A 27,406-nucleotide genomic window follows, 5' to 3' on the forward strand; every position below is an offset into this window, starting at 1 on the left:
GCGGCGTAGTACAGCAGCGGCTTCATCCACTGTACTGCGCAAGCTTAGTAAAGACGTCGGCGTGGCCGACATGCAATGCCGGCCCCCCCGAGTGACGTCACCAGGAGCCGCTTTACAACACGCCCGGAGGGGCGTGATTATAGCACCGGAGGCGGCCCAGGAGCCTCTGACTACATGACGAAGCCCCCGCCCACCGTGACTACTTGACCAGCCGCCCGCCCACCTTGACTACTTAGATGGTAATTTGCATACAGCGCGGGACACTATTAAACTAACTTTGCGGGCTGAATGTTCATGGGACGGAGGGGACAGGGGGATGGTTAGGAAGCGTGCTGGCTGATGTACCAGCACGTTTCCTTATCTTTATGGCCAATTTGTGTGTGATTGGTTCCCTTTAAGCACAAGGAGGAAAAAAAAAACGCAAAAATCGAAATTGCCTCTGTCCTTAAGGGGTTAATGACAAATAATTACCGTTGTTTTAAAACATCGGCCGTTATTTTGAAATAAGGGACATTATTTACTGTTATATGGCGGCCATCCACTCAATTTCAACAGAGTGTGAACAGAGCCTTTCTGTGTTTCTAATCCACTCCTGGTTTTGGTTGCAAAATACTGAGCAAAAATACTAAGTCACAGAGAACAAAAAGAAACAAAATATATACAATAATATTATATCCATGTCCCCCCTTGTGTCAGGTCTGTGAATAGAAAACAATAGGGAGACAGAGCCGTATATTGTACATAACCATATTGCAGTGTACAGCGTGAGTCATCAGTCATCTGCTCTGCCTTAGGTTTCACTTTCATTTCTCTCTCTCGAAACCGTCTTTCCTCCTCGCTCCTCTGCCACACCTACTCTGTACGGATATAAAGGAGGAGCCATTTATAACTCTCCAGTGCTTTATGTATACTATACCTCTGCGGTGTCATCTGTTCTGACCCCTAAGGATAAGTGACACTTTATTTCTATACGTCTCTCCAGATCCCCTCTAAATCCCAGGAGAATGGCTCCTAAACACAGCATGAAGGAACTGAGGGACGCCGGAGACGCCTTCCTGCAATATTTAGTGGAAACAGAGAAAATTAATGTCACCAGCAAAGGAGAACTGAGGTGTCTGTATAATGAATTCAAGACACAGTAAGTAGCATTATTTTTGTTCTTTTTTTATTATTTCATTGGCAAATAAAGTAATATTATAAAACTTTGTAATGTTTGCGCGTTACTAAAAACATTCCCGAAAACTCGCTCTCCTTCACTAGGAATGGTAATAACAAAATTGGTAAAGCTGGCATATTACTCAGATTATTATTATTATTATTATTATAGCTGATTTAGGAGTTTATGTCCAGGCAGTGTATATGTATATATATATATATATATATATATATATATATATATATATATATACTGGCGTACACCGTAGATGATGTAACCTCGGAGGTTTATGTATTTAGTGTTAGTTATACATGTTTTAAATTTAGTATATATGTGTCTGTGTGTGTATATATATATATATATATATATATATATATATATATATGTTGCGTATGTGACATGTTAATATATAGAGGTATATATAATAATAAATAATATTAATAATATAATATATAAATAATAATATATAGAGGTATATATAATATTAATAATATAGTATATAAATAATAATATATAGAGGTATATATACTATGACATGAGATGAGTGAGATGGGCGCTCATTGCCTTTAGAAGGCATAATTTATTGTGCGGCCAACCTTTTTATCATTTGTGCGGCCATTTACAGAAGGAGATGTCGGATAGCAATAAATTTAGCATGAAAGATGTAATTTTTTTCAGGACAAAAACGCTATTAAAAAAGTGTGTGTGATAGAGACTTTTTTTTGTATTTATTAGTATTCTTTTTTTTTTTTTTTTTTTTTAGTATTATTAGTATTCTTCTTCTTCTTCTTCTTCTTATTATTATTATTATTATTATTATTATTATTATCTTTTTTGGCATGTGAAATCTTGCCTGTGATTACTTATTTGCTGCAGTCTCGTATCTACACCCTTGAGGTGTTCCGGTTATTTGTAAAAACTTTTGTCATAGAGATATGTCAAATGTTTTGATCGGTCCAGGTCTGAGTGTTTAGACCCGTACCGATCGGGAGAACCAATGGGGAGAGGACAGCACTTCAGCATGGTCCACTCCTGCTCTGAAGAAGAAAGAGTCAGGCTCATAATGTAAGTCTATGGAGCCCAATTCTTTCTTTCTTGGGGTGGGTTCACACTACGGAACCCGAGCGGAGAATTTCTGACGTATTCCGATCATTCTATGCACGGGCAGATTCCGCATTCCGCCGAAAAATTGATGTGTCAATTCTTTCGGCGAAATCTGCCTGCCCATAGAATGGTGTCTATGGAGCCGTCGGAAAGGCGCGCGGCCGTGAACGGGTACCAGCTACGGAATCCGATGGAAATTCTCCGCTCTGGTTCCATAGTGTGAACCCACCCTTACACTGAGCGCGGTTCGAGGACATGCTGCAGCTGCAGTCCTCTTCCTGTTCGTTCTCCTGATCTGTACAGGCATGAACACTCAGACCTAGACCAATAAAAACTTTTGAATGTCTGAAGTTTGATATGTCAGAAGTTTTACCAGACGATAGGGACACTTTAAGCTAAAAAAAAAACCATCAGATACGAGAACAATAAATCAAGCTGCCTGATATGTGTAGTTTTTATATTTTAAACACAAGCTGAGATTGAATACTGCGGACGCTTGATAAATCTGGACCAATATGTAAAAAAAAAGTTCTTATTCTAAATTCCAGAAAAAAACGCCACTGCAGCGCATGGTGTTTTTTTTTTTCATGTGTTTGCAATTTTTCCTGGCTTCTGGTTTTTGACTATGGAGCAGGGATAAGGTGAGTGGGGCCTAATTTAAGACGAGAACGCGAACAAGAACGTTGATCTTCATAAATTCCCCCCACGCGTGTAAGGCAGATCTTAAACATCCATTAACCTCCAGCTAACATCTGGCCTATGGTGTTTTTGCAGATTTCATTTAAATAACTCAACACAGCGTCAAATCTGCACCATCAAATCTGCTGCGGATCTTGTAGGCTCTGGTTGAAGCATTTAAATATATTAAATAGATTAAATTGGGTAACTTTATGTCTATCACCCTAGCACAGTGATGGCTAACCTTGACACACCAGCTGTTGCAAAACTACAATTCCCATCGTACCTAGGCAGCCAAAGCCATATCTTTGGTTGTTCAGGCGTGATGGGAACTGTAGTTTTGCAACAGCTGGTGTGTCAAGGTTAGTCATCACTGTGCTAGAAGCTATAGGCTCACACATAGTATTTCCGTCAGTCTTGGTCAGTATTTTTTCAATAAAAACCAGGACTGGGTTGAAAAAACAGAAGCTGTACAAATATTTCTAGTATAATTTTTCTTTGTCAGTTCCACTGATTTTGATTTTGGCTACAAATACTTACCTAAAATGCTCACCAAAATACAATAGGGGAGATTTATCAAACATGGTGTAAAGTGAAACTGGCCCAGTTGCCCCTAGCAACCAATCAGATTCCACCTTTCATTCCTCACAGACTCTTTGGAAAATGAAAGGTGGAATCTGATTGGTTGCTAGGGGCAACTGAGCCAGTTTCACTTTACACCATGTTTGATAAATCTCCACCAATGTGTGAACAGCCATAGGCTATATCCACACACCGATTTTCAATGGTCATTGTTTCGATTTTTAAACAATGGCCGTTATTTAGCATGTTTTGGCATTGCAATGACGGATGTTGGAACATTATTCTAGTACAGATAGGATGATGGCCTTTTTGGGTGTGTCTTTTTAAAAAAAAAAAAAAATTTTATTAAAATTTATTTTTAAATTAATTTTATTGCAAAAGATGGTGAAAGTATGGTTAATTTAATGTGTTTTTAACTATGTGTGAACAACTTAAAATATTGCAATAGCGCAATAAGGACCACAAATTAACGACACAAAATTAATTTGACGGCCACTGCAGAGGTGATCATGCTGCTGCTGCCGCTCTCTCTCCCTCGCTGTATCTTCTCATCCCAGCTGGTCTCATCAGTGAGACCCGCAATAATCAATAACGTTTGACATGCCTGCTGCCCAATCAAAATCTATCTTTGCCTTTTCATGGCAAAAAAACCCCTAAAAAGCTGCACTTTTTTGTTCTCTCCATAATGCATCCCCCTGATGCAGTTTTTATAGGTCCCCCCCCCCATTTGCAAATTTTCTCATTGGAAATCATGTGATGCTTTGATCATATGATTCAAGAATTTGTGTGGAAGACTGTGAGTGAAAAATAACATAAAAACACCCGCAGACATTTATATAAGCGTCTTTTTTAGGCTTTTTCAAGAAAGGAAAAACACTACTAAGTGGAAAAACACCAGAGCAAAAAAAAAAAAAAATGCAATGCATCATCTGTGTTGGGGGGGGGGGGGTTTCTACTCCTTCTCTGAAACCCCCCTGAGGGGTTAAAGGGGTACTCCAGCGGGGGGCGCTTTTTCGCTGGGCCCGGGGAGGAGGTGGCCGAGGGAAAAGACGGGGATAGATTAAAATGAAAACGTTTCAATGTGCCATGATTTTATATAATCCCATAATCACTATATATATGATCCTTAATGAATATATCAGATATGCTTTTTGTTTGAAACAGCTTAATGCAACATTATGCCTCCTCTATAAACCTACATTTCCTGTGTAGTTGACAAAGGAAGTTTGAAGGCCTGCTGAAGAAGCTAAAATTCAGGAAGTCGTTCATATGAGACATTGCTATGCAACAATATATTGCGCACTTATAATATACCAAATATGGCTAGGGATCAAATGTATCCAATCATGTTTTGTCAAATATATCCGTGTGACTTAATAACCACACCTTTTATTATTGCATGTAAGAAGAATGTGAAACTTATTAAACTAGGAAGTACCCACAATTTGTGTCCAGAGTATCTGTATCGAGCTACTTCTCATGCAGGGTTCTGGGGGCGGCCCGGTACTACTTCTTAGAATTAATCAGGACAGAGACAGTTAATTGAAGCAAGGTGGAGTAAAAATAGGACTACCACCTTGACACACTCACCTCCCCAGTTCCAGCGGCAGGTCCCGCATTGCGGCGCTCTGGTGCCCGGTTCCCGGCCACTTCCAGGTGTCTGACGCGGGCCCGAGACGTGACGTCTCAGGTCCGCTCAGCCATTTGGTGAAGGAGGCGGGATCTGATCGGACTTGAAACGGATCCCGCCTCCTTCACTGAGTGGCTGAGCGGACCTGAGACGTCATGTCTCGGGCCCGCATCGGACACCCGGAAGTGGCCGGGGACCAGAGCGCTGCGATGCTGGACCCGCTGCTGGTCCCAACGAAAAAGTCCCCCCCCCGCTGGAGTTCCCCTTTAAAGGAAAACTGATTGCAGTCCTTGTCTGAGGGTAGGTTCACACTGAGGAATTCTTGAGGAATTGTGGCTCATGCCCACTGAGCAATAGACGAGGAATGAGAGTATGTGCACACTGAGAACTTTTGACGGAAACTCCGTTGCGGAATTCTCAGCTCACCGCTGCTCGCGGACTGTGGCGGGCGTGCGCGTCTCCGCCCGTGTCATAGACACCATTCTATGCACGGGCGGATTCTTTCATCTGTCCAAAAAAATTATCAAGTTAATTCTGTGGACGGAGGGCGGAATGCGCCCATGCATAGAATGGAGTCTATGACGCGGGCAGAGACGCGCACGCCCACAACAGTCCACTGGCGGTTGCAAGCTGCGGAATGCACAACGGGTTATCTGTAGTGTGCACATACCCAAAGGCTTCAAGTCTTTCACAGATAATCTTTCTGTGTAAATGGACCCTAAGTTTGGGGTGTTTAGACAGAGAGATTTATCTGACAGAATTTTGAAGCCAAAGCCAGGAACAGACTATAAACAGAGAACAGGTCATAAAGGAAAGACTGGGATTTCTCCTCTTCTCTAATCCAGTCCTGGCTTTGGCTTCAAAAATCTGTCAGGTAAATCTCTCTGTAAGCACACCATAAAACCACTGCATTAAAAAGTCAAGTAGGTGTAACAATCTGATCTACTTTTTGCATTGCTATAATAGCATCATTGGCAATAGTTTTCAAATCCAGGTGCACTCTGGGAGTCACTTGCAGGGTGTGTTCTCATGTTGAGGTTTTTTTTTTATGCACTTTTTGAAGCCGAAGCCAGAAATGGATCCTAAATAGAGGACATGTATAAAGAAAAGACTGAGACCTCTTCTACCTTATAAACCATTCCGGGCTTTGGCTTCAAAAGGTGCATAATGTGGAAACACGCCCTTATAGATAAGAAGCTGGAGGACAACACCCATCCTATCAGCCTGGTTGGGTGGACATGTGCAATGTATTACTCTGCTTCACAGAGGCGGTGGATCTGCCCGGCAGACAGAAAAGGGTAGGTGATCAAAGATTTCATTGTGAATCATACAAACTGTTTTCATCTTCCTTCACACTTACTTCTTAAGTAGCATTTAAAATTCATTCAAAAAATAATTTAAAAAGCAAACAAGCACAAAAACTGGCTGCTCATGTTAAAAGAAAAGCCCAAAAACTTTACGTTGTTAAGTTGTCCGTGCGTATGGACAATGCTTTGTATTGGGCTATTTACATGTTCAGTGTTTTTGCGGATCTCCAATCCGTTCCGTTTAAAAATGTCATAACTCAAAACGGAAGAGCGGAACAGATTCCCCATAGGTATCTGAGATCTGTTTTTTTTCACTGATGTGACATCCGTGAAAAAACACAGAAGTGATGTAATTTAAAATGCTTTAAACAGATCTGTAAAAAACGGATGACTATACGCACTGATCATGGAGGTAGCTAGCAGACCACAATCGGGGACCAGGAAAAACACTGAACGTGTGAATGCAGCCTTACGGTCCAATCGCCGCCTCCATGCCTATATAGCGGGGATATAAAAACCCCACTTGCTGAAATAAATGACTAATTTCCTGAATCTAACTTTACCAAAAACACAAGATATGGTCAAAAACAGTATTGGCACTTAAACTAGCTTTATCAGTAAAATCCTGATGATTGGTTCCTTGTTAATATGATCAGTTGCAATTGAATAGCTTTTGTACAAATGATAAGTTATTAGTTACATTTCTTCTTTTTTTCCCCCCCCTATTAGACATGATGATCTACCCAGTTTTTCTTCCGCTCTCTATGGCCTTAAAGCAGCTGGAAAAGCTTTTGTAAGAGGAGACTCAGTTCGTCTGAGCCAGGTATGTTTTCTCCAACCAGGTCTTCTCGATCTTGGGGCTCTGTTCACACGTTACAGCCAACTTGAAGATTTTTATTTATTTATTTTTAAACGTTACATTTTCCAGATTAAAGGAATGGCTGAGATATGTTAGTGTACCTGTCGTTTAAATTTCTTTTTGCAGAAATCAATAGTACAGGTGATTTTAAGAAACTTTGTAATTGGGTTTATTAGCTAAAAAATGCATTTTTATCGTAAAGCAGTTTGAAGCTCTGATACTAGGCAAGTTCGGAGTCTGCTCTTAAAGCAAATGTGGTACAGAAGTGCCATAGCCTTGCATTGCTGGGGTATGTGCACAGTACGTAATCCTGATGGAACACCCGCCCCAGATTCTGCAGCTCGCACCCACTTGCGGACTCCGGAGGCCGTGTGCATCTCTGCTGTCTACCATAGGCTTCATGCTATGGTTTGCCAGATGGGTGTTCCCTTTGGATTCTGTAGTGTGCACATACCCTAAGGCTTCCTTCATACATAAACTTTGGTGCAGCTTCCCCTAACTCCAAGATGGAATTTCTCCTGCCCTCTCATCCCTATCCCTGCTTGATTGACAGTCAGTTGGAAGCGGAGTCCCAAGCAGGGTCTGGTATGGGAAGCCACCACCATTCATGTGGAAAACTGCAGGGCTGCTCAAGCCCTGGTTCCCACACTCTTTCTGATCACGTGCTGACTGGGACACTGCACCACTGAAACAGAGAAATCCCCCCCCCCCTTTCCATGTACTGTATACTCCTATTCATTAGAATATACAATACACTTAGGAAAAATGGCTGTAAGTAGTGTTTGTGTGGTAGCCTTTGTATGGCAAGTGATTTCTTTATTAAAATTATCACTTTGTAAAGGTCGTTTTTTTTTTTTTTTTTGACTCTGCAGTACCCCTTCAATATCCTATACAAACTGACTAGTGAGTGAATTTTGCAGTATTTTATTTATTTATTTGCACCATTTTTGGTATAGGTTGTAAGGAGAAAATTGAGACTGGCTGATCAGTATGCAGCTATCAATCATGATCAGGAACCAATTGCCATTCAGCCTGGGAAGAATTACACAAAAGCACAGGCACGTAGTATAAGTCGGTGGATGAGGCAAAACCGGTATGTAATGTGCTGTCTAGCGGTGTACTTTTGAATACTAAGACTGAATGCTAAGACTAAGACTATCTCATAGTGAGAGATTTTCCTTATTTTCAGGCCAGAGTTTATTCGGAATAAAAATGGAATTGAGATTAGATCAGGTCATGATCTTTTAGATGGTCGGATAAGATTTCCCCTGCCGCTGGATGAACCAAAGACGGTCTCTGTTTCTATTACAAATAATTCCAATGAAAGCGTGACCTTTGTCCAGTACAAATTTCTGCGTAGGATGCGCATGTTTTCACTTCAGGATGAGCAAAATATATCTGCCAAAAATACTAAAGTATTGAATCCAGGTAAGCAAAGCTTAGAGGGAAACTGTACAGCCAGACTGTGCCCCCAAACCGCTGGTACCATTTTGTAGCCTTCATCATGTCTGGTCTTGGGGTTTCTCTGTCTTCTGGGGCCAATATTCAGGCTAAAAACAACTTATTCCGGTAGCGCGGGGCCTAGAGCCACCGCCTTTGGCATTCTGAAGATGCAGCCCAGGGGCGTGCTGAAGAAAAAAATTGACAGAGAGGTGCTGTAGGCTTAGGCCACGGATGCTCTAGGCTCCGCCCCATTGACATCTGCCTGTCTCAATGAGTCCAGACCTCTGGACCAGACATGCCTTGATGAAGACTACAAAACTGTATCAGTGGTTGGAAGGGGTGTAGATTTGCTTAAAGTGGCAACATATGATTACTATATGATTTGTATATAAGCTTTCCATTCCTAAATAGCTGGACTGGTCAGTCACTCTCTTAAATGACTTAAGAATTTTTTGGTAAATTCACACAACGCACAAGTCTATGGACTTGTAGTATACCTCTATATGCCATACCTGCACATGCATGGTAAATTTAGGCCACTGTGCATATCAGAATATACATAGAGGGTGGGGGGCTGGGTGGGACAGGAGGAGGGGGGGTTGGGCAGGATGAGCAGGTGCTCAGGGGTGACACCCCAAATGCTCCTAAGCCCCTAATTAGCATACGGGCAATTAGGGAATATCTACACAATGTGGAGAAAAAAAGAATTAACAGCAATAAAGTTAGAAGGAAAAGAGTTTGTGGGACATAGCAGGTTCATTGGGCAGAACCAGCTGATTTAAACAATTGCCTGTTTTAGGAAAAATATTTTTAATTGTATGTTCTTGGTGTTTTTGTTTTTCCCCACCCTAGGAGATGTATATGACGTTTCTGTGACCGCTTACACATCGTATTATGGGTATTTTCCTGTAACTATTGTGTTTGAATTCACACAAGAGAACGCAGAATCCAGCCCAAAATTTTTTATTGGGAGGTTCGTCTCTGCGGTTTGTAACAGTAAATTAGCTGATGACTTGGCCCCAACATCCAGATACGTCCCCTATCAAAGAAACCTCCTGAAGACCTTCACGAGAATTGATGATGATGGAATCCCGCCTGACAGGTCAGACCTTCATTCATTTCTCTGAAACTTTTTTTTTTTTTTTAACTGGCTATTTGATATCCTCCTGGTATATGGGCCAGTTCACACTGAGGAAACATGGTGGAACACGGAATTCCGCCGTGCTCAGTGTGCTGCTTTGAGCGAATGGGAGGGCCCTCGCTCGTCCGCTTCCTCTCCGCTCAAAGAATGAACATGTTAGTTCTTTGAGCGGAGAGCGGCGGCAGCGACCGGCGCACGCTCTCCCATTCACTCCAAGCAGCACACTTAGCACGGCGGGATTCCGCCGCGGAATTGCGCAGTGTTTCCTCAGTGTGAACTGGTCCTAAAGGTGATGGGTGTAGAAAGTTGAGTAAATGCTCATTGAGTAACTTTAGATATCTAGTAGAATGGCTTTGTATGTAACCATAACTAATAGGGAAACATTGCATGTATCTTCTCCCAGGTCTGTATCCTATTCTTTAGAACAGAAGATTCCGCTTGGTAACTTTCCTCCACCTTCATACCTGAGAGAAGGCATAAGAAATGGACAGTTCTCAAGAAAAGGACCGACAAAAGCCCTGTCATTTGCATCCAATGAATGGTACAGTATGAGCCAGGTTTTCTTAATGCTTGTGAAACTTTAAGATTATCAGATGCGCCTTCTTTTACATAGAACATCTATCACCTGCCCCCTCCAATCTCCTAACTGGGACAATGGCAAAAAGATAACTTGCATTTTTAGAATTAGAAAGTCTCAACCTTCGAGTAGTTTCAATTTCTTTTTTTTTTAACTTTCAATTCTTACCTAGAAAATTGACTGCAGTTGGTAAATGAAAGTGTAGGTGACTATAGGATGACCCCCAGTGTGCACCTTCAGTATACCATTCACCAACTGGAGGTACAAAACCTCAGCCATTGTAAGTAGTGTTGAGTGGACCTGTCAAGTTGGTCAAAGTTCTCCAACTTCTGCAGCTGCAGGGAATCAAGCACAGATAGTTCGGGTTTGGAGAAAACATTGCTGTACCCGCATAGTTTGACAGGGCCGCTCAACACTAATTAGATTCTCCTCCCCCCCAAATATTGCTGTTTCACAAGAAAAATATTTCAGTAAAACCATAGCCCCCTTTTAGGAAACCCTGTCCCCTGTTGATTTCCACAGTCCTATATGTATAGCTGTAAAACAAAAGCATTGTACTTCTGTAATTTCAGGAACTTGCTGACCTCGCCCATAACGTTTACCAACTATAGCCATAAATTTCACTTGCTGCTACACTTAGAAGAAATACAAATGGAAATTGACATTCGGAAATATGACAAAGACCATCAAACAATGGAAAGGGATAGAAGAGACAAACGTCTCCTAATCCTTGATGTAAGTCAGCTTCTGTTAATCTTATTTTTTTTTTTTTTAATGTATAAAGTAATCTGAGGGGATCATACGCCTCCGGGGGTTTTCTTGTACTCCCAACAATGCTGAGCCCCAAAATATTTTCTGCTACCACTGTAAAATCTAGAATTCCAGTCTGTTAGTTCTCTACTTACAGCTATCCCAATTCCAATCACCCCCATACACATGAAAAGACTGAGATTTCTCCTTTTTTTTCAATCCCATTCCTGGCTTTAGTCTAAAAAAGCTGTCAGATAAATCTCTGTGTAAAAGGACCCTAACAGATCCCTATTTTGTGTTGCTGTAGGTTCCTGGTGTAGCTGAAAACAGGCCATCAGTATTAAGGGGAGATCACCTTTTTGTGACCATGTCTGACGAGCCCGAATCGCCTAACAAAATCTGCTACAAGGGCTATGTGCATGGTGTTGAGCTGGAGAAAGTCAAACTTGGATTTTCTCAAAAGTAAGTGCTATAGTGAAAGTCCTGACTGGAACGTAAAAGAAATGATCTTGCACAACTTTAAACTTGAAGCAAATATGTAAAATATATGGTGTAAAAGTGTCCATACGCAGAACTTAAAAGTTGGCTGCCCATCTAATGGGTATGATGGAGCACTGACTTCTCCGACAGGGGAAAGGATTGTAGTTTGGATTAGTTTCTTGTAACTGTATATAAGCTATTGTCCCTATGTCATATGAAGCCATGCATGCTCCACAACTATCAGACTTGCCTCAAAACAGAGTTGGTGCATTCTTTTATTGTACAAACATCTATGGTACGTATATGTAAATGAATGCTGTGTGAATCTGATCTATCCCATGTTGAATATTACTGATGACTTGTCTGTATGGTGCGTTTTTCCTTTCAGTCTTACGGGGAAATTTCTCCCCGGAATGCAGTTTGATGTGACGTTTACTTTTAACCGCATGCCGCTAAAGGTTCAACACAGGGCAGTTGATCTCGCAGTAGAGAGAGGCCTGCAACAATGTCTGTTCCCCACTGGATCTAACCACCAACAACCCATACTGAATACAGATGGGCTGAGGTAAGCTTCATGTGCTGGACTAGCCAGATATCCCTCCAGGAAGGGCCCAGCCAAGGGGCGGCTCCTGTAGGGAAACTACCAAACCACCATATTAAGTGGTCCTATAAGTCATTGTAATGACCAGGGAAAAACCAAGGCCAGGTATTCATTCACATACAGCTGTTTTCGAGGTGTTGTATGTACAGGATTAATGGCCAGATATAGTGCTGCTCTTCATGTACACACATGAGACAGTTTAACCAGAAAAGTCATCTGAAACGACTGGTGTACTTTGATAATTTAACATTTTGCAAGATCAAGTCATTTTATTGAGAGCCTGGTATATGTTGAAATGACTTATGTCATAAATGTGTTGTGTGTGTACATATACATGCTTTACTTTTTCTTTCTTAGACTGTATGACCAAAAACTAGAGAATAACCAAGAACAGTTCATGGCCGTAAAGCAGATTGTAAGTGGGATGTCAAGACCAGCCCCCTACCTCATATTTGGCCCACCAGGCACTGGGAAAACCGTCACTTTGGTTGAAGCCATCAAGCAGGTAGGTTTACTGAGTGTGTTTTAAATATATATATATATATATATATATATATATATATATATATATATATGTTCAGCAGCACTAGAAAAAAAAATACAATGTGCGGGTGCACGTCTCACCAAACCGGACCCAGATTCGTATAGAATATCCAAAGAGAAGATGGAGACCGCACTTCCAAAAAGAATTCACACTTTATTCAAACCAGATGCAACATTTCGGCTCAATGTGTAGCCTTTCTCAAGCAGTGAGAAAGGCTACACATTGAGCCGAAACGTTGCATCTGGTGTGAATTAAGTGTGAATTCTTTTTGGAAGTGCGGTCTCCATCTTCTATATATATAGAAGCAGAGTGCGCAGGGATAACTTTCAATCACAGGCATCAAATATGCTGCAGAAATTTTTATATATATATATATAATATATATATTATATAATTTTTTCTCAGCATATTTGATGCCTGTGATTGACAGTTATCCCTCTGTACTCTGCTTCAGTGTGCAGTGACTGCAGCGCTCCAATCACAGGTTGCTTCCCCAGTTGTAATGTCTATTATAATGCTAATCTGCATTAGAATAGACCTTGGGGGAGGCTTTGTATCGTGCATATCTGTGTCGGACCAGGATTTCTGAAGCCCTGCAGTTCCTGACATGGCCACTGGTGGCAACAGAGGGGCCTTATCTCCCCTTACTGCTGCCAGTCAGTGAAAATGTGTTAAAAAAAAAAAATTGTGTGAAGTAGTAACAATGGCTGAGTGGTAGGGCTCCTGAGTACTATATAATGTGGTGCATAAAATGTGCCATCTTCTGCTGCATCCCTCACTAAGAGTTCCAGGAGAACTCGCCGGAATTGTGCATTGTGAGTTTTATGAAATTGGATTCCATGCTTAAACAACCACATTATAATCTAATTTCTTAAAACCTAGAACCTCTTCTGTCTTTACCAAATATTATAAAGATGATCAATGTCACACTAATAACCAGGGTTTCTGAATGATATGCTGCAAACTTGTAGGCATGGTGTCAGGTGTGCCCATGCTTTTGGCCATTAAGTATCCATGTATGTATGCCAGTGATTTATCTGTTGATTTCACAGCAGATTCTTTTTCACATTCTCACTTTACTTGCCCTGTAATATTTAATTTTTACAGGTAGTAAAGCACATCCCACATTGCCATGTTCTAGCCTGTGCACCATCAAACAGTGCATCGGATCTACTGTGTGAGCGCCTGATGAAGCATGTGGATAAGAAGGATATCTACAGGATAATGGCCACCAGCAGGGATTTCCGTTTTGTCCCAGAAGTTATCAAGGTAGGTTTCATTTGTAGTGATTCTGATAATGTGTTTTAATCTAGGTCGTTGCTGTTGTTTGTCTGTCAACATGTTGAAAGACAAACGACCAGGATAACAGCGATCTGCTGCTGTCGCCCCAAGGAATAGGAGCGGTGGCAGCAGACTGCCACTATTCTTTATGTGCTGCCTGGACGATCTAGCGATCACCCGGGCGCCCCGCCCCCTGGCTCTCATGTGTAATAGCGGCAGCAGCAAGTGGGGAACAAGGAGCAAACGAGCAATGACAGCGCTGGTTTGCTCCTGAATATCGCCCCGTATAATAGGGGCTTTAGCTCAGGAATATATTGGAGAGGACGACTTAGACTCCATTTGTGGCTTATAGCAAAGGAATGCAAGAACATAGAAAGATAAACATTGCAGATATAGAATCAGCTTTGTATACTCCACCAATGTATAATCTACTGATCACTTATTTTAGCAGGTGTTTTGGAGGTGACAGTCACTTTAAGGGCCCTATTCCACGGGACGATTATCATTCGGATAATTGTTAAATCGTTCAAAACGAAGCGATGATCGTTCGGTTGAATAGCAGTTAAGCGATCAACGATTTCGTTCTCGTTCGTCGTTTAACCGTTAGAGTCACTGTCAAATTTTATTTTATTTTTTTTGCAGAAATCAATAGCCCAGGCGATGTTAAGAAACTTTGTAATTGGGTTTATTAGCCAAATATGCCATTATCTGCATTTAAAAAGCCTTTTCCCAGGTCCCCCCCTCCTTCCTCTTTTCCATCCACTGCAAAAAATCAGGAAATTGACTTGTTGCATGAGTCGCACTCTGTCTGCTCTAGGGGAGGGAGGAGGGAGTTAGCCAACAGCAGAAAGCAGATAACAGAGGATTACAGGCATGGAGCTGGGTGACAGCTGTAATCAGAGCTCAGAGAGGTCAGTGGTGACTGTCAGAGGAGATAAAGGGTGAGGTATTTGTAGATAAACTCTTTGTTGTCCTGTTTTGGTCTTTTATTTAGCTCTCTCCATAAGAGAACAATGAAGACGGGGCGAGAGCTTCAAACTGCTTTTTCATGAGAAAAATTTATTTTTCGGCTAATAAGCCCAATGACAAAGTTTCTTAAAGGACAAGTGCCACGATCCTCATTTTAAAAAATAAACAATAGTTGCAGTATACTTTCTGTCCTACCTGACACTATTTGCGCCCGAATGCGCGACTTTCAGGGTCCCCGTCAGCATCCCGGGCTCCGGTTCAAAATTAACTCACTTCCTGGATTCGGGAGCGCACCGCGTGATGACGTCACGCGACGCGTCCCATAATGCACTGCGGTTAAATCATCATCATCCTATTGGCTGTAAACATACGCCCCTTGAGCTATTATTCCTCCCCCTCATCTGGTATTCCTCCCCCTGATGCCCGCCCCTAGAAAACTCCCCTAAGACCAACTATAGTAATGCACACCAGAGTCCTTACTGAGCATGCTCTCACTGTGCAATCTGTTTTCAACACTGCATAGTGGGAGCAGCACTTTCAACACGCCGGAACCATCTTTATTCCCTGGCCTGCACATTCCACTTCACCTTATAGAATAAAGATGTGCGCCGATTGGCTGCTTCTGCGCTATTTGCGCAAGCGCAGAAGTAGTGAATGTACTCTGTCCATAAAAAACTGTCTGATGCTTCTGAGCATGCTCGCCCGGGCAGTTTCAATTGGACAAAAAGGATGGCCATACTCTGTAACAGCCAATCGGAATGCGCCGGTGACGTCATCGTCTGACGTGGAGCAGGGGGTCGGTCAGAGGAGATGAAGGACAGCACAGAGGGCGGATTCGGCACAGTGACGTCGTCGTCACCCAAAGGAGGATCCCGGGCTAGATGGTGACGACGCCACAGACGCATTTGCAAAGGCTTGATACTTCCTGGTGGGGGTGAGTATGTGTCATAAACCTGTAATGCTTGCTAATCGGTAATAGAAGTACATTGCAGAGTTATATAACTTTGCAATGTGCTTTTATTACTGAATAAAAAATTTTCATGGCACTTGTCCTTTAAAATTGCCTGGACTACTGATATCTGCAAAATAATTTTCACGACCGTGACACTTAAGACCTATTTTTACTGTTGCTCGTTCGCATTGAATAAGATGTCATTCGCAGTAGCGACAAACGCAATAGCGACAAGACGACCGCAAGAACGATCATATGTAATGATAATCTTTCCGTGTAATTGGGTGAACGATTTCAGGTTGTTTGCAATAGCGGTCATTTGAGATTGTTTATCCGTCCCGTGGAATAGGGCCCTAAGTGTTCTATCTATGTACACTTTTTGCTAAACTGTAACCTATACCTAATTTCTTGTCTTTTCAGCAAAGGAATAAACCTCTTCCCCCTTGGTATCCATACATACACAGCTTATGTATTTACAAGTGCATCATAGGTTACCAGTCTTTTTATTAGAAGTGGCATTTTACTTCACCATGCTGCTATACTAATAGATTTACTAACCATATTGGTGTGCCACAAACTCTGCACATGTGTAATAAGAATCGTCTAGCTAACTTTAATAGTCCTCAACACACGGGCACTGCGCCCATAGAATCCTGCAATTCTGCACATCCCAGATGTTGCCCACTACTCTTTTTCCACTTTGTTTTTTCACGTGGCATGTTTACACACGTGCCCCTATTGATAAAGCATCTTCTTCATACATCATATCCTGTTTTATTGCATTTACAGCCTTGCTGCAACTGGGATGATAGAACCGCGTCCTATGAATATCCTAAAAAAGAGAAGCTCATGGAATACAAGGTTATCATCACAACTCTGGTTACGGCTGGAAGGTATGGGAATTGGTTTACCAGAATTCCTCTATTAACAATATTTCACAACTTGAAAGCAACTCTAAACAAATTGAGTCTACGATTGACTATTTTGACATGTGAAGCTGCAGCCTTTGAGGAGGAAACGCAATGTACGTGATGGCAAGTGAAATGACTGACCATCTACCTGCAGGGATGTCAAACTGCGGCCCCCCAGCTGTTGCAAAGCTAAAATTCCCATCATGCCTGGAAAGCCAAAGCCTTAGCTGGAGGGCCTGAGTTTGACACCTGTGATCTCCTGTATTTAAGGCATAGACAGCAGGGTTAGTGTGAGCTGCCGCTTGTTCAGCCTTCTCTATTGCAGGGAGTCAAAGCAAAGTCTATGTGCCCTGAAAAGTGATATAGAAATGGTTTCTCTTAGGGTACTATTACACCAAGGTGTGTATGTATGTATGTATGTATATATATATATATATATATATATATATATATATATATATATATATATATATATATATATATATATATATAATTTGCCTGCTATTACACGAACAATAATCGTCCCGTGGAATAGGGCCCTTAGACTGGGTTGACATGTAGCATTTTGGCCGGTATTTTTAGCCAGTACAGAGACAAGCCATAATGGAAATATAGTTTTTGGTCAGTATTAGGAAAAACCAGGAATGGGACCAAGACACAGTATGTGTAAACCCGGGTTTGAAAATTTTGCAAATTCATTAGTTTAGTATCTGTTCTCCATTTTATACATCAAATTCTGCAAATTACCCTTAGAGGGGGGAAAACCCTATTATCATTAGTTTCTTACAGCTACTGTTGCTTCATGACTATGGGAATAAATGTAATCTCCTATAAATGTACATGGCAAATATGTCATTAGACAGACATGGGAAAAGTCACATGCAAGTTACCTGTGATGTAGAACAGTTGCTTAAGAAGCTGGTTATATCTTCTCTATAGTGCAGTAAGTATGTGTCTAGCCCAGGCTGAATTGCATTATTGTTTCTGCCCCTGTTGGTGGCTCCTTATGAAATGTTTAAGGAATAGGATCCTGAAGTCTGATAGAATGACATGAAAGAATTGATGGAGAGCTGGCTTAAAGCAGTAATGCAGCTACGAACCGCCCCCCCCAACCGCTGGTACCGTCCTTCCCAGCCATGTCTTTTAAAATGCACCTGGTGCGTTTGTCAAGGTGTCTGTGCCCCAGGTCTGCGACACCCGCTCCTTTGTTCCTCATCATTAGGAACACCCCCAGGCAGGATTTCTCCTATTCATCCCTTGTCTAAACACTGCACAGCATTTTTTAGACAAGCAATGAATCAGAGAAATCATGTGCAGATGTCATTATTTTTATTTATTTATTTTCAATTTCATTTAGGGAAATGGTGGGATTTATAAAGGGCAGCATTTCATATATCACTCTAATATGAACCCCCTCAAGTGGATTTACCAGGAGGCACATGTCTCTCAATAAATCCAGCATGGGTTTTATCACCTATAGCTGATCTGTGAGGATAATGGAGACTCTCTGCACTTTGCTTATCTTGGAGGGATTCTTTTTACAAGGAGAAGAAGCCCTTTGAATAACAGCGGTTTGCCCTTATATTGCCATCTTGTTTGTTCCAGGCTTGTATCTGCTAATTTCCCAGCTGGCCACTTTACCCATGTGTTTATTGATGAGTCCGGGCATGCAGTGGAGCCGGAGTGTGTAACCGCTATTGCAGGTATTGTTATACTAATCGGTTAACCATTTCAAAGCAGTATACATAGCATTTCAATCTAAACAATGACTGCTTCAGAAAACAGAGCTATGGCCCTGTAGGAGAGCTTTGGTTCTAGAGTCACATGCTAAGGAACACATTAGAACTATTGGAGTTTAAAGTGTTACGCTGTTTTCTTTCTTTTTAGGTATTCTGGATGTAAAGAATGGAGGCCAGTTGGTTCTGGCTGGTGATCCACAGCAGCTAGGCCCAGTGTTAAGGTCTCCGTTTGCCATTGACAATGGATTAGGTAAGTGACTCTCGTTTCATTAGACAAGGCTTAGGGGTAGAATAGGGTGACACAGCAATTCCTGGTTGCTTTGTGACCCACAAGTGGCACTCATTCACTTGTATGAGTGATGGGAGTATTGCCATAGGCAGTGGCTACCAGGAATCACTGTGCACCCTTAGCCTAGAAAGCAACTTTAGCTGTTGAGTCCCTATGATTGATTTTTATTATAGTGCAGTTTCACATTTTATTATGCAGCCATGTCATTGCTTGAAAGGCTGATGACCCAAAATCCACTATATGGAAAATCCAATGGATCTTACAATCCACAGTTTGTCACAAAGTTGCTGCTCAATTACAGGTCAGTAACAGCTTTTACAGGTTGGTGTGTGTGTGTGTGTGTGTTTTCTTGTACATATTTAAAGTTGCAAGCTTTCTGTACAGTATCTGGAGCATTGTGCCTGCCTTCCTGCCCACTGTCTCTACCCACCCTACCGTTCACCTGCTCACATGTTTTTTTTTTTTGCCAGTTTCATGATGACCACTCCTCCTTCTCCCTGCTCACCTGTCCACCACAGTTTCTAACTATCCTTGCACTCTGATAAGAAAGCTATGATCCGTGTTTTCGGCAATGACTGAGTCTTCCTCCTGCAGAGTCTTATCAGTGATTGCGCTGCAAAGCCCACATGCAGACGTGTGCGGCTTGCAGCCAAAGCAAGGCAATATCAGGACAGGATCATACATCTGGAAGCCACCAGACACCACTAGACCACCAGATACCGGATTTAAAGGAGAAGTCCGGCGAAAATTTTTATTAAAGTATTGTATTGCCCCCCCAAAAGTTAAACAAATCACCAATATACACTTATTACGGGAAATGTTTATAAAAGTGCTTTTTTTCCCTGCACCATGTTATCCAGAAGTGACATCACCATGTTATCCAGGAAGTGACATCACCATGTTATCCAGGAAGTGACATCACCATGTTATCCAGGAAGTGACATCACCATGTTATCCAGGAAGTGAAGCCTTGATGCAGTAGTAAGTGCAGGGAAAAAAGCACTTTATGAGCACTTCCCGTAATATATTGGTGATTTGTATAACTTTTGGGGGGGAAATACAATACTTTAATAAAAATTTTCGCCTGACTTTTCCTTTTAAAGCCCATTTTGATTTGAAAACTGCATCTAGGGGGCTAATTCATGCCGACCCGGTGACCCCGTTCTACACGTAGTAACGGAGGGAGATCCAGTATAACTCTTCCCAATCTCCTGTTATACCGACCGTTCCAAACCTAAACGTAGCCGCAATGTCTCGACACTGCTAAGGGTTAAGTGACTGTTAACTCTTTGCATGTATAACTTCTGTTATTGAAAAATTCTGTTTGTACATAGGTCCCATCCGGACATTCTGCTTGTTCCAAATGAACTCTTCTATGACAATGAGCTGCAGGCCAAAGCTGATGAAATGGTCACACATGCTTACTGCAATTGGGATAAGCTGCCGAAAAAGGTGAGTTTGTTCTATGACGGCTGGATTCCCTATCAGTACCATGTAAATTATGCATGGTTTTGTAATAGACTTGTTCTAGGTGCCACTAATGTAGGTTACTGACTAACTACTTCACGTTTAAGCTTATTTATTTCATTTGCTTTTGTTGCAGAACTTCCCAATTATATTCCATAATGTGCTGGGAAAAGATGAACGAGAAGGGAACAGCCCATCCTTCTTCAATGTACAAGAGATACAAGTGCTGATAACTTATCTGCAGAGTTTGCTGGAGACGCAAGGAAAGAAAGGAATAGCCAAAATTTCTCCCAAAGAAATTGGCATTATTGCTCCTTACAGAAAGCAGGTGCGTTTTACATAAACAGTACATTTGTTTTATTATATGCGTGGTTTAAAGGGGGTTTCCTGACAAAACGCTTATCCCCTATCTACACGTTCGGAGTCTCCCACTCCCCCTGGCTGCACATTTAAAGTGACTCTGTACTCACAATCTGCCCCTCACAAACAGCTTGTACCTTCTTATAGCTGCTCTTAATCCAAGATCTGTCCTGGGGTCCGTTCAGCAGGTGATGAAGTTATTGTCCTAAAAAACAACTTTTAAACTTGCAGCCCTTTGTCAAATTGGCGTGGCCTAGAGTGTCTGTGCATTAGACTTGCACCGCCTCTCTGTGCCTCCTCCTCACCTATTTCATGATTAGGAATGTCCCAGGCTGGATTTTTCCCAATTGTTACTTATCTTAACACTGCACATGAGCCTTAACAATCCAGCACATGTGCAGTGTTCAGACAAGTTATGAATGGAAAAAAAACCCGCCCAGGGGCATTCCTAATGGTGGGGAGGAGGGACGGAGAGGCGGTGCAGCCCTAGGGCACAGGTACTCTAGGCCACGTCAATTTGACACAGGGCCGCAAGTTTAAAAGTTGTTTTTTAGGACATCGTCTGTATATTATGTACTATTCCATGAAGACCATACTGGAGCTAGGACGAGCATTACAGCACACTGGTGCATTGACGTCCGTGCAGAATCTGGGTTATGTATTATGTGATTTGTTTTTGTCTTTTTAGGTGGAAAAAATTCGAAAAGCCATTAATATTCAATTTAAAGCTGTGACTGACATTAAAGATCTTAAGGTAGTTTTTATATACACCTTTCCACAAACAAAGTGCAAAATGGAATCACACACTAACAATACACTGGTATCTAAGACTAATATTACACTGATACAATGTCCAGGCATATCGCACACGGATGCTGCTTTAGATCTGCACTCCAGAAGCTTTGTCATGGGGCCCTGTTTTGGGTCCTCATGGCAGCAATTCAACACAAACACTCTTGGCATGTCATTTCTTGGTTTAATAACCAAAGTTCTTCAATAAAGGCCACTGCAGAGGGTAACGTCTAATGGCCATATAGTTCATAAGATGTTGCATACGGTTTTATGGTGATTTGTAGGATTGCGGCAAGCCCATACACAATAGCTTAATGAATAGATAAAGGTTACTTAAAGTGACACGGTCACCCCCTATTTGCATTTTGACTGCTCTCCACAGGTGTAATGGGTAAATGTTACAGCTTTCATTACTTATTTTATATCCCACCTCATGGTGCTTGTTCTGGCAAAAAGTCGTTTTTTTATCACCTGTTGATTGGTATGTGGGCGGGGCCTCGGGCCTATGTGCCACATCGCTCCGCCCCTAGCGCCACTTAGCCCCGCCTCATCCAATGACGTCATCGCTGCATTGGCCCCGTCCCCTAGGCAGCCATTGGTGTGGGGCAATCTAGGTGGGTGGGGCCTAGAGCTTTAAGCTGGCCCTTCCAATGGCTGCTGAGGGGGCAGGGCCTATGTGGCAATGACGTCACGGTTGGGGCGGAGCGATGTGGCACATCGGTCATGAGGCCCCGCCCACATATACCAATCCACAGGTGATAAAAATGACTTTTTACCAGCACAAGCACCATGAGGTATAATATAAAATAAGTAATGAAAGCTGTAACATTTACCCTTTTTACACCTGTGGAGAGTAGTCAAAAGGCAAATAGGGGGTGACAGTGTCACTTTAAAGAAGTCCCATGAAATAAAAGCACAATAAATCATAGATCCTGTGTGGTGTGGTGTGTGTTTTTTTTTTTTTTTTTTGTTTGTTTTTTTTGATACATAGAGATCAGTATATAAATAGTAGAATTTACTTAATGCTGAAAATGATGATGATGATGTTGTGGTGTTACAGATTGGCTCTGTGGAAGAGTTCCAAGGCCAGGAACGGAAAGTCATCCTTATGTCCACAGTCCGCAGTTCTATGGATTATGTCAAATTTGACGAAGAATTTAGTCTTGGTTTTCTAAAAAATCCTAAGGTAAGTAAGAAGAAATGTACAAGCACTTGTGCAAGGCGTAACTACATATTCTCATCCTGTTTTAAAGGTGTTTACCAGAACCAGCAGCAGTGTTCTGTAAGTCTCCACACGTCTTGATGACGAGCTCTCCTTAAGGAGAGTCCCACGTCGATAGACCTCTCACTAGCCAGCCAACACCCTGCTCTGCACTGATGAGGGGCAACAACCCCGAAACAGCTGTGTGCAGATGGGAAATCTTTCCTTTTGGAGAGATTGTTTGGCTTGGCATGAAATCTTTAGTCAATGTTCTAAGGCTCCTTGACTGAGCGAGACTTGACTTGAAGGAAAATCTCTTTGCTCAAGAGGTGTGAGAGCTATTTTGCATATCCTTTTTTTCCAGAACCGCTATAATACAGTGCCCTCTAACTATTCTGGAAGCAAGAATACTGGTCTGCAAATATAAACCAGAATGTAACTGAGGAGAGAGTTCCTGTTGTAAAGTGAACCTTGACCTGTTCGCTTGTACTATTGACTTATGCAGAGTTGTTTGTTATGAGTTACTTTAAATTCCTGTAACTTTCTATAATGAGAGAGTAAACATTTAATGCACCACATGATGGATGATGTGATGGGAAGGCACAAGGGGGTTTTCTGTTATATGCACAATTCCTTTTATTAAAGAGTTCTAATTATAACTGTTCAATCTGCCTTTTTAGAGGTTTAACGTCTCCATTACAAGGGCAAAATCCCTATTAATCATGGTCGGCAACGCCATCATCTTACGGAAGGATCCAAACTGGTCTCGGTAAGTACTATTGATGATGCTCTTCTAGAAGACCTGCATTTAGAATTAGAGAGTGCTGTGTTTTTCCAAGCTCACCAATGTAATGTGTATGGTTTTAGTAGGCCGCAAATATACTTGTGTAAACGGGATGCATGGCCAACAAGGTTGTACATAGAGCTACGTAAATGGTCCAATGATCGATCATGTTGGCCGACGCTGACCCTTCACGAGTTGAATGGCTACATATTTCCCAGTGAACACATGTCTTTGATCGGTTGGGGGTTCTTGTATGACTGACCTACATCTTCATCTGTCATTAGGTTTGTAAGATTTTGCACGGAGAAAGGTGGGTTTTCTGGATTTCAAACAGACTACCTTGAAGATCTGGACGAAACTGAACTTACAGAGCTATTTGGAAACTTGAATGTTAATGAGCCACAACCTTGTAAGTAAAGAATACCAAGGATAGATGTATAGTCTTCTCCTTACAATAAATGCAAACTGTATTCTGGATAACTGGGAACAGTTAGCGGAACAGTTAGCAGAATGTATTTCTTTAGCTGTAGTGGATATTTTTGGGTTAAATGTGCTTTTACAGAATTGCATTTAACACTTACCATGGCTATCTGTTCATTAAGGACCCTACAACTGATGCAGAACTCCCTCTCTGCTGTTACTCAGAGCAGGCGGCATCAGCAGTGCCCTCTTAGCCAGGTCGGCCCACAGGCCCCTATGCTACTACATTTTGCCTATACTCTAGCACTAGGTCACTCATACTTCACACCTATTGTTGCATCGCTAGATGGCCAACAACGTGAAATGGTGACTCGACTGAAGTACATAGCGGAGAGTTGGGACCAGGGTGTGCTGGGGATTCTGGATGTCATCTGTACGCTTTGAGCATGAATTAAAAGGGTTATCCAGGTGCTGGAGCCGGATAGGAATCCCTTGCCTAATTTGTGTCGGTAATCTGCTGGGATGTGTGTGAAGTGAAATCTTGAAAGAATCCCCATACTTGCGTATAGATAAGTCCTAGTTATCTTATGTGACTGCCTTCTGCCTCCCAGTATCGGTGACCGCCCTGAAAGGTAGCAAGAGTCCCAGGCCTTTGTCTCTGAAGCTAACTAGTAGTTTCCTTTCTACTTAGTCGAGCAAAGTCATTAGAGAGCGGCTAACTTGCACTGTGCTCTAATGCGGTGTAGTCCCTTCTGTGTCTCCTCCTTGAGGGGGGGGGGGGTGACTGTCCTGAAGTTATGATCCACGTTGTAAGCAAGACGTTACTCCTGACACTCGGTTACCCTGAAGTCAGGTCTAGCAGTGCATCACTGCTGTTGTCTGTGGCACTGAAGAGTAGGTTTGGTTTCTTCCTCAGCTAACCCACAACTGAACTGAACTTGGGAAGTAGTGTGTGAAGCTAAACCTTCCTTCTGGACTGCAGCTGTGTCCTGGGGGAGTGTGACACCTAGTGGTTGGAGTAGCGCACAGCAATCTACATCAGCTGTGACACCTGAAAGAACTGCTTTAACCTGGGTGTATAGGAAATCCCGTAGTGGGACACTACACAGGCTCAGAAAAACCATGGATGCTTTCTTCCAGAAACGGCACAACTATTGTCTCCAGTTTGGGTGGGGTTTAAAAACGGTTTGAGACCTAAGATAGGTGAGTGTCAAGAGACAGTGGCACAGTGCATTTGTGGAGGCAGTGATACAGTACAATAGGGAGCAGGGAAACCATTTATTAGGTGGGCAGTGGCATCATTGTTTGAGTGGGGGGCACAGTGGCACGATCTTATTCACATGAGGGCACAGCATGTGGCAGTCCTCAATTCAGTAAAAACCATGTGTTGCAGTAGTGTATGTAGGCAGCATGGCATGTTGTAGTAGCTGAGACTTGGTAAGAATGAGCTTCAATGGTGGTCTGGGCCAAATGGATAAGGAAAGGAAAAATAATGGAAGACGTTGTCCGGGAGTCCCTGGCTTTAGTTTCCAGAGGAGAGAATGACATTTACACCAGGGCGACTTTGCTCGAGTCCACTTCACCTTTTTATATTTCTTAAGTTTGGCTCTAATAAACCTCCTGTTATAACTATAGGTGCCACTATATGACATAACTATTATGTGTTCCATTACTTCATAGGTGAGCAGAGTGGAGAGAGCGCGGTGCAGCAGCAGGGGGAGCCAGCATGGAGACATGAACATTAACTTGTCCTCGCTGATGATGCTCTCCGAAGATCTTTGTACATTACTACTTTTTGCTTTCCGAACATTGAATATTTCTACATTAATTTTTACATGGCTTTTCTCCTAATTCAAGAGTATTTCCATGTAAAACGTCCTCTTTACCAGGTTGTTAAATTCTGTTCATTTGTCACTTTCACTTCCATGATCAATAATAATTCTCAGGTGATATCAACCATACTTCTCAGACTCTTCCACTTCTGGATAGTTGTGTAACATTGTCTTTGCTCTCTGTTAATGGCTATAGGTTTACTGTCTCCTGGTTAAGGAAAGCTAGATTACCTGTGGGGGCTGTAACCGGTGGTCATACAGGTTGTCGCCAAGCTTTCCTAAAATAAGGCTCCGTACACCTCTGCTATGGAGCCTCTTCACACATCCTGGTAATACAAGTCACTTGTATCGGATTCCACAAAGTTTGCAGTTTGAGCCCATGTTATCTTTATACAAATGTTACTTAATATTTATGTAATTTATTAATGACCATGATTTTCGCTTGAGGTGCTATACACTGTTTCACTGCATTTAGAGGGAACACCCAGCACATATAGAGATTTCCACTACAGCTTGTGGGGACCAAAAGTCATTATAAATGGGGGGGGGGGGTATTACTACATCATTTTTTTTTTTTTTTTCCACAATTTAAACTAAAATTAAACACAAAACACAATATTTCATTGCTAATAAGCGGCATGACACATAGGCTACAGACTGATCAAATTTAAGTTGTTTTTTTTTTCTTGTTTCACATTTTTCTTTTCCACTCGTCACACCATGTCCCAGAATGGGATTGGTCACAATAATCACTTTGGTGTTGGGGAAACAATGGGTGTGGAACTAGATGTTGTAACTTTGCCTACAGATGACTTACAGATGACACTTTTTTACAATCCACCTCTACATAAACAGACACTGGAACACATAGGATGCATTAATTCAGATTACCTCGGTTGTTCCTTACTGACAGATGATGTGTGCTGTATGTCTACTTTCTATGTTGAAATTTTGAAGATTTGGATTTCTATTTTTTGTAATATAAAATAAAAGTTTATAATGTTTTAGTTATGACTTATGTGTGTGGATTTATAACTTATGCAACTCAAACCAACTCGCGCAACTTTTTGCATCAAGATGGTCAGAATCTGAGTGGAAACCAAATTTAAATCCAAGAATTAGGATCAGATCCTAATAAAAAAATAAAAATTATATATATATATATATATATATATATATATATATATATATATATATATATATATATATATATATATATATATAAACAATTTATTATGATTTTCCTAAACAGGTTCCATGCTGATATCAAGTAGATGCTTCCCTGGTCCCCACTTTCTATACCAGTTCTAGAAATAGAACAGGACCACCAGTCAATTATGGGCTGCTTGGTTGAGTATGTTTGTGTGTGTTGTTGTTGTTGTTGTTTGTTTTTTTTGTTTTTTTAATCATCAGGAAGGGAAACTGATGGTGTGGGTATGCATAGATCTGTGCTGTCAGTTTCTATTTTTCTTACCTGATGTCAGTATGCTTTTAAAGATGCATATGGTGGTGAAAAAAAATCCATATGTTTGGGGATCTTAGTTCTGTATTTTTTGG

General features: G+C 41.7%; 1 protein-coding gene across 1 annotated transcript; it reads left to right on the forward strand.

The window, feature by feature from the left end:
* Nucleotides 1-865: 865 nt before the first annotated feature.
* On the forward strand, nucleotides 866-26,856 carry MOV10 (Mov10 RNA helicase). The gene is made up of 22 exons (XM_069945259.1): nucleotides 866-1,138; nucleotides 7,187-7,280; nucleotides 8,273-8,409; nucleotides 8,506-8,744; nucleotides 9,612-9,861; nucleotides 10,304-10,441; nucleotides 11,050-11,212; nucleotides 11,535-11,689; nucleotides 12,096-12,272; nucleotides 12,666-12,813; nucleotides 13,960-14,121; nucleotides 16,844-16,947; nucleotides 18,571-18,668; nucleotides 18,853-18,954; nucleotides 19,192-19,294; nucleotides 20,328-20,445; nucleotides 20,597-20,788; nucleotides 21,509-21,574; nucleotides 22,673-22,798; nucleotides 23,494-23,582; nucleotides 23,882-24,006; nucleotides 25,698-26,856. Exons 1-22 carry the CDS (start codon nucleotides 1,005-1,007, stop codon nucleotides 25,760-25,762), a joined length of 2,985 nt encoding a protein of 994 aa, XP_069801360.1. The 5' UTR covers nucleotides 866-1,004; the 3' UTR covers nucleotides 25,763-26,856.
* The last annotated feature ends 550 nt before the right edge of the window (nucleotides 26,857-27,406 follow it).

The sequence above is a fragment of the Dendropsophus ebraccatus genome, chromosome 11 (genome assembly GCF_027789765.1).
Source record: "Dendropsophus ebraccatus isolate aDenEbr1 chromosome 11, aDenEbr1.pat, whole genome shotgun sequence".
Lineage (NCBI taxonomy): Eukaryota > Metazoa > Chordata > Amphibia > Anura > Hylidae > Dendropsophus > Dendropsophus ebraccatus.